Source organism: Pleurodeles waltl, chromosome 6 (genome assembly GCF_031143425.1).
Source record: "Pleurodeles waltl isolate 20211129_DDA chromosome 6, aPleWal1.hap1.20221129, whole genome shotgun sequence".
Taxonomy (NCBI): Eukaryota; Metazoa; Chordata; class Amphibia; order Caudata; family Salamandridae; genus Pleurodeles; species Pleurodeles waltl.
In genome coordinates this window covers 734,928,811-734,946,738 of record NC_090445.1, presented here as the reverse complement: position 1 = coordinate 734,946,738, position 17,928 = coordinate 734,928,811, and the positions used below count along the sequence as shown (strand labels likewise).

Here is a 17,928-nt window from a genome sequence, read left to right as displayed (position 1 = left end):
AACCAGTGAAGCATTTGGGGTGGTTTCTAGGTGGAGGGGCTGATGGGCAGAATTGGAATACAATGATATGTGAATTCAGTGCATCAGATAACTTAGGCCCTGATGAAAAATTTGGTAATTAGAATACCCTGTCCGCCAAACTGACCCTCCTCATTTTAGAGTTTGGTGGGCCATCATGTTTCTGCCAGTGGTTCTCCCGCTGGCTCTGCTAGTGAAAACCTTACACAACAAGCCCAATTGACTTGGTGTATGTTCACCATATCGCCCGTCCTGTTTTGAGGAGAAAATTTGATGCACTTTTTCCCTCTTCTGGGACACCAGGATAAGCCTGGAGGTCTGCACACTACAAAAGAAACTTCACAGGATGTCAACATATTTTTTTTATGAAAACAAACTCCTGCATTGGGAGCTTGATTTATTAAAGCAAAACGGGTTGTTAGCAGCCACTTCAAACATGGTGCCTGCTGAACAAACTATACATGCCTTCTGAGGGGCCTGAGTGGTGATGGCTTCTCTGAAGGCATAGAGATCTCTGTCAGACAGCAGGCTATATCTAAATATGGTAGATTGTGGTTCATCTGGGCAGTGAAGCTCATCATCTACTCTCACCTGGCATATGGAAGGCTGTCCACCAAGGCCTAAATCAGGTTCTTAGCCCTGAGAACTTGGGCCTAGATTTATAATCTGACAGATGGCCCTGTTTTCTGTTTCCCTGATGGAGGTACTGTACGCCAGACTTAGAATTAAGTGCCAAGCAGGCTGTCATATGCAGGCTACTGTTGCAATTTGCCCTCGAGTCTGCTGCACCCTGAGTCTCTGGAGTACAGTTTTTTCACCAAAGTCCAGGGTTATCAGCAGTTAAAGGGAACCACTGGATTTACTGTAACCGAAGACCACTAGACCAGATGCAACTGTTTTTTGGCTAGACTTCTATCAAACTTTGAGGAACATTGACCCCTGTGGCCAAAGTTGACCCACCATAACCAAAATGTAGACCCAAGAAGATCCCCTTAATCAGATCAGCAACCTTCAACATTCTGTATCCCTTGCAACAGGACCACTCTATTGAAGTCTATGGAGGTTCTCCAATATATCTGGAACTGGACTGGAGACTTCTTTGACTGCAGGGTAACTATCCAAGGAATCCCCATCTGCCGCTGTGGCTCACTCCTTGCCAGAATTGGTCACCGATAGTGGGCTAGAGTAGTAGTATACAACTTTACAAAAGTTTTCCAAGTAACCAGTAATTTCAGTAGCTGCCAATGCATGTTTGTGACTTGATGGAAAAGCATTGATTTATTATTTGTTTAACAAGTTATAGCTCTGGCACCCTCTGATAGATTTTGTTCATTTTGGTGTCTAAAAATTAATACAAATAAAACCTATTTTTTTAAATTGGTGTCAGATTTCCTTTGTGTTGTGTTTCTTACTCATTCAACTGTTTTGCTACTTCCGAATACTTGATGTGTTTTTTGACAAAGCTTTACTACTCAAAGCCACAGCTACCCAGTGTTAAGCTAAGGTTTTACAAACGAGCCTGACTGAACCCAAGAGGGATTTGTAAGTTTATTACACAGTGAGGTTACACAATGACATCATATAAATAAACTGCTTTCTTACCCCAGAAGGCTGAATTGGGGATTGAGACAGTGGGGGTCTGATATGTAGAGGGTATGCTGCATACTTTTGAATCATTAAGAGAAATGTGCAGTCCTGGTATTGGTCAGTTTCTTATTTTTAGTGCAATAGTGAGAGCTATAAGTCTGTCTTGTGGGTTGGATAAAGGGGAATCACCTAGAAATGATGCTTTGTTCGTGTTGCCCTCACATGGAGTGAGTAGGTGAGCTGTCCCTGCATTGTACTCTGCTTTGACACCAGCATAAAACTCAAATATAACAAGGTTTAGGTGGAATGGGGAGGCAAACCTCAACCGGGACATGTCCGACCATGATTGGGCCCACACTCTCAAGCATGTTAAGGCAATATACAGAAACAATGGCGGGTTAAATTCACACAAATCAATTATATACACTAAACCTACTTGTCTCCAGCGAGAACTGTGAAAATGTTTTGGGGGCAATTGATGTTTATCTGCAATACAGGAGACTGCAGGAGGATTTCTACCACATGGTCTGGGCCCATGGGCTGAAATCCTTTGGCAATAAACAAACTTAGTTGAGGTGTGTCACTAATGCAGGACACTTGTCTGCAGGGAAAAATCTCTTTTTGCAAAAGTCAGCCAGCAAATATGTAGATTTATAGATCTGGCGATGATTCTGGTGAAATGGACTATGGACATGGGTTGAAAGGCGGTGCCAGCACCTAGCATTGGGGTATGGGTACATGATGTGTGCAGATGGACCAGCATCTGTCAATGATGACAATGATGACGTCAATGATGACAATACAGAAGACAACATGGAGACATGGATGCGCCCCATATGAATTGGAGGCTAAGTCTAATGAAAGGTCTTCTTGAGCCAATGGTACTGATGTCTTCAGACTCTTTATGTGAGATGAATACTTCCTGTCGGATCAGATGTCGCAAGTTTGTATGCCTAGATCTACGGGGCTTGGTTTGGAGGGCACCACTGCATGTGTCCCGCTGTATTATGCTCTTTGTTTTCTGTGACACTGATAGAGGTACTGCTTCAAATGCGGACTGGTTATCTCTCTCTCTGGTGTGTTATGTTTTGTTAGGTCTGATTTGTTTCCTGTTTTCTTTTTTGGCTTGCTTTTCATTTTCACAAGACCCAGAGTTTTGTAGTGAGATCCTGGTACATCTGAACGGTAGAGAACACTCAATTGTAAATGCATGCAGACCGTTGTGTATGATGTAAGGTACAAATCCAATAAAGAGCTAATAAAAAAAGAAGAGTTTGCCACTTGGAAGAGCGAAAGGTTAAGAACACAGATTTCCCTAGAACATGCTCAAGCCAACATTACCCAGAGCACTCATTAAACTTTGGAAAAGTTGTAGTGTAAGTTAGTCACAAGAGAGAACAAGCCCTTGAATGACTAAAATGTCTTAAATAGGAGATCACGTTGCAAATTGGACACCCGGACCTGGTGCTGCAGAACAGGGAAAATTACATTTTGCCTCTGTGTTCAGTTATTATTCATAAAAATGCATAAACCCCATATATTTGCATTGATGACCTCCCTTCTGGCCCCAGACAACAGTGATATCAGCCACCAACCACACCTCAAGCATCTAGTAAAAGTAATTAACCTAGTACAACTCTTTGCCACAACCTAATTTAAATTGCAGAGTATGGCTACAAGAGGAAAAGACAGAAACGTTCTAGTAATCTATCGTTCCATATTTAGGGGACACAAAGCTGGTATAGAACCTTCACGTTTTCTTTCAAATCTCGAGAATTTGGCACAAGCCAAAAAATATCCATTTCAAAACAAAAAGCCCTCTTTGGTGTTCCATCATATAAGAAACAGATTTCACATCGACCCATGCAAGTGAGGGACTGAAGTGGGAGAAATGCTGAGCCAGCACCCTCGATATGGCAAAATAGAAAGGCAGTAAGTAAGTTCCCACTCCCTTTGCACAAGGACTTGCACTATATTCCACACACCTGTTCTGCTGCACCACGAGACTCCTGGGAGTGAAAGAGATGCGCCAGTTAGACATGCACTTGTTAAAAAACCTGCACCTCAGAGGTGGATTGCCGTCAGCGTTCTGTGAAGTGCAGTGACATACGAGGACCCGGGGACGAGTCTCCTTCCTCGATAATTGAATGAAGTCCCTTGACCACAAACTGCCTCCAAGTATTTTTTCTTCAACGTCATTTGCAGTTTAGGTTGATTAAAATGTGTAAAGTATTTATGTCACATTTTTCAGCAACAGGCAAGTCATTTAACCACCGAACACATAATTCCAACATTTTTAACATAAAACGAACCATTTGGCCCTAAAATTCACAACGTGTCTAGTTAGGACTGGGCTATCACAACAGAGGGGCTGATTTAGATCTTGACGGAGGGGTATACCGCATTACAAACATGACAGATATCCCGTCCGCTGTATTACAATCCCATGATAGCCTATGGCGACCGTAAAAGGGTGGACAGGATAACCGTCATGTTTGTGACCGAGTATTCCATACTCTGAGATCTAAATCAGGCCCTAAGATCCCTGAAGCCCCACTTACCAAAGCCCCACCTCCACAATATGTTCCACCCACACCCAGGGTACTGCTCTGCCGATCTTGGCTGCAGAGCCCTTTTCCTTAAAATTTGTGACTGCTTCAGCACAGCTGTTAAACCCCCAACGTGGATGAGACATGACTGCAGGGACTGAGTGCCATTTGCATTTAAGCAATACAAGAATCCCACCGTCCTAAATAATTCAGGACACTGGAACCCAGCAGCCAGACCTTAGTGGTACGACATCTAGAGCACCCTCGGACTCCATAGAAAAGCTCACACTGCTGAATGCAGAATGATCAACACAATGTCTCACACGTTCTAAACCTCCGTTGTCTGGCATATATTGTGTTGTTTTCCGAAAGCTCAGCAGAAATGAATTATTGTCTCCAAATCACAAAGCAGCCTTCAAAAACAGCACGAAAAGTCAAGAGGAGTATGGTTGCCGCCCTCTGCGGCAAACGACTCCCGTGTTTAGAGCTGAAAATGGCCCAAGATGTAACCTGCAAGTTTTCCACTCTACATCGCCTATTAACTCACAACAATTCAGCGGGCGCGGCTTCAGTGGTCCTGGCTAGAAAGCAGGAAGGGAAAAGAACTTTGTGTTCCACAATTAGGACACCAGCTTGACTAGAAATAAAATGTTCATTTGTCACAAGATGGCAGCCTAAGTTGGTCATTTTAAAATTCAGGCCTATATAAACTATATTCAATCTAATCACGAATGAGCAGTCTGTCTGTCTAATGGCAGCATTAGAGTCTCTATGCGTTAATGTCGTCTATATGCAAACATGTATTAAAAAAATATTTCACAACAAAGCAAAAACAGATGATTTGATCATACACTCATGATCCTAAAATGTACAGATCTCAATCTAGTGAATATGGTGTACAGAAGACAGTTTATATACCATGTTAAAGGCTATAACTAAATTCTGGATCACGGCCACTCTCCAACTAGAACCATTCTTATTCCCTCTCTATAGCCTATGGCTCTGCTTATGATTGTGGAGTTTAGCAGATGAACATCCAAAGAAGTGCACAGAGACTAGAAGGCCAAGGAACCAGGTTTCAAAGGTAATCCCTCACGTCAAAGATGGGGAGAAATTGTCCATTCTAAGATGATGACAGCACCCACGTAGGCCTAATCACCATTCATCTTCGGTATGCCACAATAATCAGGGACTCCACCACAGTACAAAACAGGGAATACCCTGGAGGGTGGCAAGCAGAAGACCATCTTGGCAACCAGAGATGCAATTGAAAAGAAAATTTACATTGTGGCTTTGGACATTTCTTTCCTATTAGACAAACAGCGCAAGATCGCATTGGGAAATCGGATGTAGCAGAATGTAAGAAACTGGGTTAATACTTGAGAGGGGTGGGAGCCCAGCACAAATGGCAAACACAATCCGTTTCAGGATGAATTATAAAAGTCACTAAATAAATGTGTGCTTAACTATCTGGTAGCTTGTCACATAGGAAGTCAGGCTTAACTTAGAGAAATGTGTAAAGTATTTATGCTGCACTGAAGCAGTTGTAAAGTGAAACCACAGCACACATAAAAAAACGAAACCAATTATAGAAAAATATAGGATATTTTAATAAATAAAATGACAACAAAATGACAACATTCCAATAAGTAGAGCTGGAGATCTGAGTTTCTGACGTTTTCAGCAGAAATAGCTCCAAAAAGCACAAATCACCATTAGCAGTTATCTGGGGTAGCTGGACCTGGTCAAAGTCCAAACTTAAGGCTAACCACAAGGGAGCAGCGGGTCAGTTGCAGAGACCAGTTTCGTCCTGATGGAAGGTTTACCTTCTGACTTTGGCATGGGTTTGAAGGTTGATGGTCTCCCACGGAGCTGGGCAGCAATTTGGACCAGAAGAGGGGCTTGGTGGCAACAAAAAGCCATTACTCAAGGCCTGGAGTCTCTTGGAGGACACTCGTCAGGATTCGATGTTGAAGTCATGGAAGCTGGTGATTGAATGCCACTCGACATCAGAGTCTGCAGAGCTGTCAATTGCATGCTGTTCATTGTCATGGTTGGTGGAGCGGTTGATTGGGTACTGCTCAGCACCAGAATAGGTGGAGCTGTTGATTAGGTGTTGCTCAGCATTGCTCTGTGTTGAGTCAAACAAAGTCTTCAGTCAGGTTGGGAGAAGTGCTCTCTGACACCAGCCAGGGTCGAGGACGTTGAGAGCAACATTTGAGGGTCAGAACTCACACCCTCAGAGGTCAGCAGAGAGGTTCAGTTCAAGTCAAATTGGGTCTGGTGATTTGGAAAACTTGTTGTGTCCCTGTAGTTCAAACAGGAGGTCAGCATACTGGGCCTTGGAGTCACTTCTGGGGTCCTGGGGTCAAGGCAAGCGGGTCCAACCTTCCTTATTCAAACAGCAGGACAGTCCTTCTGAATCATCTCAGGCCCAGGAGTGTTCTTTTGAAAGCTTCTGATAGTTCTGCTTTTATTCCAAATGTCATGTCAGTCTATGGGTGTGAGGAACACCCCCTTTGTCTGACCCTAAACTGGTTCTGGTCAGTTCTTCTCCTCTGCTTGGATTTAGCTACAAACTGTCTAGCAAAACAAAGAGCAGCCATGCTCAGTTATGGGCTGCATTTGCCAGTGACCGGGCAAGCAACTTCAGGAAGCAGAAAGGGGCTGGGGACCGTCCCCAGGCTGCCCCTTTGAAGCTCAGGAAGGGCTGACAATCCTACTCAGCAGAAGAACACACTTCCCTATGCCCAAGGCCATTCTGTTCCCTGGCTGGAAGGAATACACATCACATCACAGGAGAGCCATTAACAGCAATGTGACCCTGCACACTGGTAGGAAGGCATATTTGGTTTAGGTACAAAAATACAAATTTTCTAAAAGTGGCATTTTCAGATTAGTAATTTAAAATCAGACCTTACCATTGAAGAGGATTTTAAATTACATGCCTAATGAGCGGAAGAAGTATTTATTTATCTGTTTACAAACTGAAGTTATCACTTATTAAGCGCAACAAGGTAACCTAATGTTAGTCTCTGGGAGCCGTAGCCCTGCTGCAATTAAAAACGTCTTTGGGTTTTCTTTACTGCCAGGGCATGTAAAACTTAAGTACGCATGTTTTACTTTTTAAACACCATGCAACCTGCCCTATGAGCTTTTAGGGCCTGCCTTAAGGGTGACCTATGGGTATTAAATGGAAGGTTTAGACATGGCATAAAGTTTATTTTGCCAGGTTGAAATGGTAATTTACAACTGCACTACAGACTGCAGCGGCATGCCTGAGATATATTTTACAGTGCTACTTTAGTAGTAGAATGAGTTCTGCAGCCTACTAATAGCATTTCATTTACATGCCCTGGGTACATGCAGTATTATTTACTATGGGCCTGAGTAAACTAGATCTGCACTTAAGTGTATACTAATTTCACCATGTTTGGAAGGGAGGCCACAAGCAATTTACCACTAGGAGTGGGCAGAACTCATGGAGTTGTACTCTGTGAAATTCCACGGAGTGTCAGCGAGACCGGATCCTCGGGGTTTGCGCCTGTTCCCAATATGTCCACCTCTTGGCAGCTTCAAACTCTACTAGCTATCATAGCACAGAATTAAAGAATGGGCAAGTGGGGAATAGGGTTTAGGTTGGGAACAGCAGGGAAGGAGACCTGTAAAAGCAAGAGTTAAGAACACAATAGCAAGGTCATTCACCTTAATCTTCATGAACTTTGTTTTAATTATCTATGCTCTAATAACATGAGAGATCAAGAACTTTTCAATAACGTGACCTTTTTATAATCATATACTCTGAACATTGAACTCTCTCAAGTTAATCCTTAGAATATCAGTTACGTTATAACAAGAGTCAATGAGTACATTTGTTCCCAAAGAATTAAATGCTAGAGGATTGATGAGTGATACTGTAGAATAGGCAAACTAACTAAACATGTTTTGTCTAGAAAGATCACACTCTGTTTGATCTAAGATTCAAGGTTCAATTGCCCAAAAATTATTGCGCATCTTGTTGCCAGACTGCACATCAAGACTCAAGTACCTGGAATGATCGCGCACTCTCCCAATCTGAACTGCAAGGGTTAATTGCCAAGAATGAATCGCGCACACTGTTGCCGATTCAACCATCACGATTCAAATGCCTCGAAATGATTGCGCACTCTGCCAATCTGAACTGCAAGGGTTAATTGCCAAGACTGAATCGTGCACACTGTTGCCGATTCAACCATCAAGATTCAAATGCCTAGAAATGATTGCGCACTCTGCCGATCCGAACTGCAAGGGTTAATTGCCAAGAGTGAATCGCGCACACTGTTGCCGATTCAACCATCAAGATTCAAATGCCTCGAAATGATTGCGCACTCTGCCGATCCGAACTGCAAGAGTTAATTGCCAAGAATGAAATGTGCACACTGTTGCTGATTCAACCATCAAGATTCAAATGCCTTGAAATGATTGCGCATCCTGCCGCTCCGAACTGCAAGGGTTAAGTGCCAAGAATAAATCGCGCACACTGTAAATCACAAAGCCAAAAACTCAAATGTTTCTAGAAACTGAGTCGGGGGCCTACCCGGACCTCTGCCTTGCCGCCCTGCTTGAAGATCAGCAAGATAATGAGGACAGGGCCAGGAAATGTCCAAGTAGGCCTCCGGAACAGAAGCCCAGGAAAATGCTGCTGCTCTGCACCGGGACCTCTGAATAGTGAGCACGTGGAGCTGGGCTGGGTTCCTTAAATAGACCCAAGCCCCACCCAAATGTCACACCCAGCCAGGCTGCAGGAAAGGCTTGAAAATGAACAATACATTACAAACAGCATTAATGGCATTGCAAGATAGATACCTGCAATGCAAAAAGTTAATATGCAATATCAACACATAATGCATGAATTATTACATTGCATAAGGTTTGTCATTTTGCATTATGTTGACCGTAGAACACGCACTGTCCTGGTTTTGACACGGAGTCACCTAAAAACTCAGAGTGAATGTCCAGAGTTCTGAGAGCGGGCGGAGTACTGCTGCGCTGCCCACCCACAGCTGGAAAAATGAGCTTTCAGTTTCCCCGTTGCGCTAACACTGTGGCTTGCCTTCATGTTTGTTTACCCAACTCAGACTCCTGCCCTAATGCACCTCATAGAATTCCACCTTGACAGCTTATTTGTTATAATAATGGTGGTTTATGAGCAATAAGGTCAGCCTGTCCACTTGAGTGTACGGCTGCTTTTGTTTGAGCTTGGGGGAGGCGAGGTTCTTCTCTGGCTGTGGCCTGCATGTGACAGTTTTACCCACATGCAGCAAATACTGGAATTGCAAACTTTATATGAATGGGTAAAGAAGGCAGCCATTGTGGATGAGGCTGCAGTGGGTTAGTGACAGGTGTGAATGTTGCTACATCACAAGTGTTTCAGGAGCATTTGGTCATGGAGACCGTGGGGTGTTATGCCCTAACTCTGACAGACAGGTCCACTGCCTACATCCATGAGTCTCCTTGTCAAGCTACTCTGCATGCAAATTAAAGGTACTTGATGACACTAACTGGTCCTCGCAACATTGAACAGTCAATGCCACTTTGCAGAAGCAACCACATTTTAATGTCTAATGTGTGAGATCTGTGGTAATTGGGGGGAACAAAGTTAGAGAGGTTGACTGGGGTAAGCTTCCACTTTGTGTATAGAATTAAACTTATCAGTCAGCGACTTATGAAAAAAGCTGCAGTAGTATTCATGGAATATTGTTAATAATTTTTATATGTCTATTTGTATGAGCTCCTACTGATGTGTGAGACAGGAGTGACTGGGGCCTGTACACACCTATATGGGTGAGGGCATTTAATCTTACATTCCTGAGGAACGATTTGTTACCCTAGTAAAAAGTGAAGTCTTTAAAATCAAAACGCTCTGCAAGGAGCAGAGGGTGTGCTTTGTAGCCATTAATGAGGAGTGTCACAAGTAAGGAATATATGCCAGTGTCTGGTAGTTGAGAACTGACTGGTATTTGTTTTGCAGTGTTTTGTGACAGTCTGTAGGATGCGTTGCTGGGCCCACCTCCCACACTCGAAGGCCTCAACAATACATTTTGTTGCCATTGCTGCTTCTCTGATGCAAGACTTCTGAAGGCACAGCTCGCATACTTTTACCAGTGCAATGAAATTACTGTGACTGTTCCACACAATACCTGGCAACTGAAAGGATGAGCGATATGGTGAGAGCACCAGTAAACTCCGCTCTGCCCACGGATGTTTTTTTTTGCCGAATTCCGTGCTCCGAGCGCAGCGTGGAGTGGCAAAACTCAGTGAACTCCACCAGAGGAGCAAAGTTTACCGCCCACCCCTATTTACCACTAATTGGCAGGAGTTAAAGGCAAATATTGAAATTACAAATAAAGAAGGTAGAGTTATCATGGTGGGAGTGTGAGGTAATGGGGCGGACTGTTTAGGAAGGACATGGCCCGAATAATATTTGTTTCCAAAATGTTGATTATGTGTCCTTTATAGATTGACTATCCAGGCAATTATCCAAAATTGTACATTAGCCCATGACAACGGGGTAATTTTAAATGTGTCTCTGATATAGATCTGGATAGGCCATACCCGTGTCTTCCTGGTCTTCTCACAATGGAAATGTCAATGGCATTACAGGAATAGCTGGAACAATAGGGTCTTATTGATGCTTGGCGAGCTAGTCACCCTCATGCCTGAAACTACTTGTTTTTCTCTGGGATGCATGACCTCTAATTAGACCATATGTTATGCTAACCACAACCTCATGCTAATTTGGCCTATAATTAATAATTGCTCAGAACATTTTATGACCATAATCCCCTGCTTCTGAACTTGCACTGGTGGGCCCCGAGAAGGACTAGCCTCAGTTTGGAGTTGAGGGTTGCGTGTCTAGAAGACTCAGGGCCTGATTCACAAAGGTAAACTATGACTAGAAAATCCACAAATATAAATAGTTCTGTCCTATCTTTTTATGTGCTGAATTCTCTGCCTGAGTGCAGTCTCTGCAGTAGTAAAATTACTATTAGCATAATTAACCTTGTTGTTTGTGAATAACAAACAAAAAGTAAGCTTACATAAAAGTGCAAGTTTACCTATGTAAATCAGGCAGTATGTTTTCAGACAGTCTACCAAGGAAACAATACAGAGATTTTGCTGAAAACAAGTAATAGCATCCTCAATATTAGTGGAGGGGAAGGCTTTTGAACTTCTAATTATAACTTGAACCCCTGTCATGCCCTGCTTATGACTTCACAAATTACATCCCCTGATGAAATACATACCCAATCCTCCACATGCACTCATATTTCTCTCCACCCTGATCGTCTTTGGGAATTGCAATACTCATTAGTAATTCGAACATATTCTTTAAATCTAATGAGTGTTATCATCAATGATATTATTTTACATGTCATGAGTGATGTAATTTGTGACATCATAAGCAGTGCACGATAGGGGTGCAAGTTACAGTAAGTTGGCTAAATTATAACTGGGATATTTATATACATACATGTGTGCGTGTATAGATACATATAGTTACCTTATTTCAATTAATTTAAACCCCTCTTCCAGCCCCACTACCCTTTAAAGCACCTTATTGTCTTGTATCCTTATCAAACCCTGAACGCTAAAACCTTTTACTACCCATCCCTAAATGCTGAAAACTCCTTAAACCCTTTACTAACGACTTCCCTCGTCCATCCCTAAACCCTCAAAAACTGTTAGTACTTTGCATCCTCACCTGTTCCTGAACCCTAAAATAATCTTACTAGCCTGTACCCATCCCATCCCTTATTTCTACTACCCTTACCTGTATCTCAACCTTTAAAACTGATTACATTCTCATACACTTACCACTCCCCGAACCCTCAAAACCTTTGCAACTCCATTTCCTCACCCATCCCAGAATTTTATACACATCCTACTACTCCAAAACATTAACTATCCCTTTAACCTGAAAACCTTTTAGTACCCAGTACCATTATTCATACCTGAACCTTTAAAACCCCTTACTACCCTCTGCTCTTACCTATGCCTGAACCCTAAAAACCTGTTACTAACCGACACTCTTACCCATTTGGAACCCTAGAAACCCCTTAAGCCCTTTACTACTCCTTTCCTTATCCCTCACCTCACATTCCAAAAAAACCTTACTGTCCGCACCCTGAACTCTAAAAAGCACTTACTACCCTATACCCTTACCTCTTTCTGAACCTAAAAAAAACCTAAACCCTTTCTGCCCTGTACCCTTCCCTGAATCCAGAAAAGTTTTCATTATGTAACCTTACCCACCTCAAACCTTAATATACACTTTAAACACCCTCATTAACACACATCCTGATCCATCCCTAAATGTTAATAAAGCCCTTACTACCCCATACCCTTACCCATTCTTGAAACTTAACAACCCCTTACTACCCCATACCCTTAACCATCCTTGAACCCTAACAACTCCTTACTACCCCACACCCTAATCAATCCCCGAACCATTAAACCCCTTATGCCACTTACTTTCCCTTCATTACCTTATTTAATATAATGAAAAGACACCAGCATGGTAAAGTCCTACGTTGTAAAGTGACGAAAAATGACATATATGATACCTTTGTGATAATGGCTGTGTTGTAAACGTTCGGCCTGGGAGTTACTACTCAAACCTGTCATTAAAACATTGCTGCTATTTCAGGAAAAACACCATTTACTCTTAATAAGAGCCTTGAATTGCGTTAGTTCCTTTCATTCTTTTCTCTTTCTTCTCTCGTTTTCCTTTATCTGTCTTCTTACTGTCCTCATTTCCTGCCCTCCTCATTGTTGTCCTTTATTACATTCTCATAAACAGTCTTTCTATTTACTTGTTCTCTTTTTTCTTCAAATTCATCATTTCTCTTTCCCTGTTTCAGTCATTGTACGCCTTTGGCACCAACCTGTCAGTTCTATAATAGGATTATTCACTTAGTTCTATTTATGAACTTCTGTCTTCAGATGTCTAGCTGAAAGGGAACCTTAAGCATAGATCATACTTGCAGTATGGCCCGCCTTACCATTCCAGTGTCAAACCCTTCAAAACCTGATGGAGATGGCAGTCAAGGTTCACAAACAATGCCACTGCCAGGCTCATTCAATATGTACTGGTGCCCTGTCGTTTGAGAGGTCAGTAGGCTACCACCAGAGCTCACCTGCCCTGCCCCTTTCTAGCTGTTCCACAGCAGTCAATAAAATGTTGCCATTTTCTACATCTCCTACCACTTCATCACAAATAAAAACAAAAAAATCCAGGATTTGTAAAGAGCAGTAAATGTCTGAAGGCGCTGAATTGTAGGCACTGGCAGATTAAGTGATTTGCCCAGAATCACAGGATGTTGAGTCAGTACCGATGCTGAGGCTCAAACCTTTTTCTCTCCAACTCTGAAGTCCGTAGATCAGGCCCTTATGCCCACCCTCTCCCTCATTTGAAGAATATGGTTACTGTACGTAACTCCACGAGTCCTCAACTTAAGTATAGGTGAATTTAAGAAAAGTAATTATAAAGTTAACTTGTTTGATGCAGTCTATGTGATATTATCTTTCAATGGAAGATGCGCAATAAAGGAGGGATGTCACACCCGTGTGTAAATCCAGGAATTTAAGCAACACCGAACAGCACTGTTGAACCAAACCAGGCAACGTTTGCAGCAGGCTTGATAGTTTTATTGTATCTCATTAAGTCATTAACAGCTACATATGGTCAGTTGTGTCTAATTTATGAAATATTTATTTCTATGCCATACCTAGGGGATTTATGAGTCCTGGCCCTTAGTCAAACGGAAGTAAACTTAATTCTGTTTCTTGTCTTTTCCAAAACTCGGCCATCTGGCTGTGCAGTTCATAATCTGACATAATTAATAGGTTACATGGTATGAGGGAGTTACAGAATTTAAGTGTTACAAAATTGTGAGGGCCGTAGCTCCCTGAAACCATTGTAAATGCCTTGCTTGAAACAAGCCATTAACAATTGTTACAGCATGCTATGGTCCTCAAAATTGGGCAACACTCAAATCTGCATCTAGGGTTTCAGAGTTCCACTCATTTGTCATTTCATATTGCCTTCTTAAATATTTGTTAGCTATATTTTGTGTAGGCAGCCAACTGAGAACTTGATTGAATAGCTGGTGTGTGTGTGTGTGTGTGTGGTCAGCCTTTATATGTGTAATAAATGGCGGTTTCATTATTGCATGTAGAGGGAATTAAGTAGTTGTGAGTTGGCTTGCACTGGCATAGTTGGTTCAAATTCCTTGTAATTGCCCACGTGCCTTTTGCAAAAAAAGTTACTTAAGCAATAACCAAGTATTTGTAATGTACCGCCATTGTGGCCATATGTGTGTCGTAACTGACCACAAAAATAATTTTCTATTTGTACAGAACACAAATTGTGATTCAGTAACATGTTACCGAATCTCAGTTTATGTTTAGCAATTCGGAATTTGGTAGGGGCATGTTTGGGTGTCCCTTCCTAATACCAAATTGCAATGGTGTGTATAAATGTCTTATGACCAAACAATGGTTGCAAAACATTTAATTTTTACTTGCACCACAAGAGTGGTGGTAATCATTTGCAAATGGAAAGGGTCCCCACAGGACACCTTCTCCTTTGTGAATGTTGAAACAAATATTTTTTAAGAGGAGGCAGTGGTCTAATGAGCCACTGCCTACTCCTAAAAATTAAAGCTTCAAAGTAATTTTTTCCTTGTTAAATGCATGCCGTATTTCTTTGAGGAAAACAGGCTGCATTTAAAAAAAAAAACCTTGCTTTATTAAAATACAATCATAGACATGTGGTCTGCTGATCCCAGCAGGCCACCATCCCTGTGATGGCAGTGATTCCTAATGGGTCGCAAATTTCAACATACCTCATTAATATTCATGAGGTAGCTCGATTGCAACCCCATTAGGAATTTCTATAAGAAACTCAATCATCATATATTAGGAAATCGCAATCCCTACAATTTGTACACATGGCCTTAGATGATGAATTCATCTTGTGCCAGTTAAGCAAAGCCAATCTTTCATGGCCGAGTGTGAATAGGAATTAAATGGAACCAAGAAGCAAAAGGTGCTGCAGAGATGCTTCTGCGTACAGCCATGCCTCTGTGCACTCCTCTATGGTGCATTAATTGCTATGTGAGCTTTGTAAGTTTTTCACTACTCATCTATTTCACCTTTACCTCTACAGTTCCCATCATTCCCAGCTACCTGTACAGCTTGACGCATGAAATTAACGAGACAGAGTTGCAGACAGCCAGGTCGACAGGAGATGTGGCAGTAGCCGCTACCATCAACAGTTTCCAAACTATTTTTTCCTACTACGACAACTCAACATTGGTCACTGGAAACGTCACAGAGGAGATGACATTGAAGGGGCAGAATCCCACTACCAACCTGCCACCAGCACCAAGTGCCACTACCGTTCCTTCAGATTGTCCAAAGGCAGACTCAGATCTGCTGAATGAAAATGTGCGTGTGGGGCTTTTGTTTGCATCAAAGGCCACTGTTCAGCTGATCACAAATCCCTTCATAGGACCACTGACCAACAGGTAAGTCTTTTCATTTTTTATTGAATTTTACTTTAATATATTCCATATCAAAGGAATCTTCAATCACGATGCATCTCACTCAGAAACCCTGGCCTCAGTGCTTAATTTGAGTAAGTGATTTCTGGTGTCAGCCACCACCACTTAATTGTCAACACCAGCACTTATGACAGCTGCCACATGGTAGAGTTGTTTGTGTAATCCAAATATGAGAAGAACAACAGTTGTTTACTCATTCACTGTACATTAAAAACATGTATTACCCTCCGCCCAAGCCATTCTTGTAACTTTGGGGTCTCGAACAATCTGAATTGTCAGACTTGTAGTTGAGCGATGGTTAGTATTTATGTAGGTATGTCAGTGGGCGGTGCAAGCTGCAATGGCCTCCTAATGAGGGCCCTGGCACTTTTACAAACTAAGCACTGCTGGCCTGTATATTAAATATTTTGATGGAAGAAAGAAACATGATTTAAACTGTTTATGTATCCTGAATATTAAAGTGTTTTGAGTGACATTTATGCACTCTTTTGAACCTATTTATTTATTTGTATATTTATTTATTTTCAGTAACTTTTTTATAGTTTGAATCTAGCCATATGGGCAACAGAGCTCTTTACAGGTATCCAGAAGTACAGTGACTGAAGGGGACACTGTAATATGGAGGGTATACAAAAGCATTGAGGTTATTAGGGTGAAACCGAGGTGCTCATAGAGATGACTAGAGTTGTACAAATAGGTTCTGAACAGGCGACTTTTCAAGTTCTTACTCAAATGTAGAAAATTGTCATTAGTCCTTTGGTTTTCATACAAATCATTCTAGAGTCTCAAAATCTTGGACTTTCTTACTTTTGGGATTTCTAGAATCACTTGTGATTGGTTTCTGGTGCTTGTCTTCCCTCCGGTGAGCTCGAGTTTATTTTTCAAGTAGAAGCGTAGTCCTAGATGTGTAGTGTTATGCGTAATGCATGCCATATAGAAATATATTCTAACATCTAGTTGTAGCCTTTGGAGACTTTAAAAACGGAAGTGATGTATTCTGATTTCTCATTGCCCTTGACAAGGTAGAAAGCCATGTGTAGGATGCTCTGAGGGGATTAGGAGTAGGTTTGGGACAGATTGCCAGTAAGGCATTTCCGCCATCAAGGTGTTCTAGGACGAGGGTTTTAGCTCTGATCCTGAAATCTTCAGGTGGAATGGAGGGTTTGATTTTTTTTTTGAGAATACGGAGCTGAATGAGGCTGTTTTGTTTAGTTTGGAAATTGTGTTTTCATAGAGGTATTCTGGTCGATGGTGAATCCTAAAGATTTAGATGGAGGCGCGAATGCTGGTGTCATGCCTAAGTCTGTTAAGATCTGATTTAAAATTTGGCGGAGAGGGTACTCTATCGCAATGATGATAAGGTACCCTCTCCGGTCGGGTTGACCTTCATGGTGTTGACAAAATCTTCAACCGCATGACAGGGTAAGGTCCATCAGAAGTCTGGCCATGTATTCACTCAGCCAATTTAGATTGGGTGAACACATGGCCAGGTTCTACTGCCCATCAACACTAGGTAAAACCAGGTGGCAAAGGGCAGTATAAACTGCAAAATACCCCTTTCACCACAAGATAAAACTTTCATGGTGAGGGGGGCATTGTTTTTTTTTTATCTTCCAAAACAAAATCCAACTTTGTTTTTTTGGGGGGAAAATAAACAAAAATGTAAGTTTGCCGTGCAGCACCATCATGTTGATGGAGCTGTCCATCAAACATACTATTCATTGACAGGAACTTCTGTGATGGTGGTTTGTGCCAATGCTAGAGATGTCTGCTGAGCTGACAAACATCTCAGAATTTGGCAGGAAAGGACTCTGCCAGGGAGATGGAGTAACACCCATCTGCCAAACTCTAAATCAGGCCATAAGACTTTGCAGCCAGTTATGCACTGGGGTAGGTGGGCTTGGCAAATATAAAAGGAGAAATCCCGTTTTAGAGGGACTGCGTTTAAAAGAAAAAAAAGTCATCCATTTTGTAAGATTTTCCAAAAATAGTCTGAGGGTGGTGATTTCTGATAGGTTTTATATTTTGAGGTACATTTGGGTGGCATCGGCAAACTGGAGAATTGTTAGTCCTGCAGCGTGGAGCATGGTTTCATGAGGCACCATGTAGGGGCTGAATAAAAGAGGGAGGGGGCAGCATATAGCCTTGGGGTAGAGTGCAAAATA

At 42.1% G+C, this 17,928-nt stretch overlaps 1 protein-coding gene across 1 annotated transcript in view; it reads left to right on the top strand.

Moving 5' to 3' along the window:
• The window catches only part of SLC18A2 (solute carrier family 18 member A2), a 347,766-nt gene that overhangs the window by 81,304 nt on the left and 248,534 nt on the right, over positions 1-17,928 (top strand). The window contains exon 3 of the mRNA XM_069239257.1: positions 15,367-15,727. Within this exon, the coding sequence (XP_069095358.1) occupies positions 15,367-15,727 (361 nt within the window). The remainder of the gene's footprint in view (positions 1-15,366; positions 15,728-17,928) is intronic.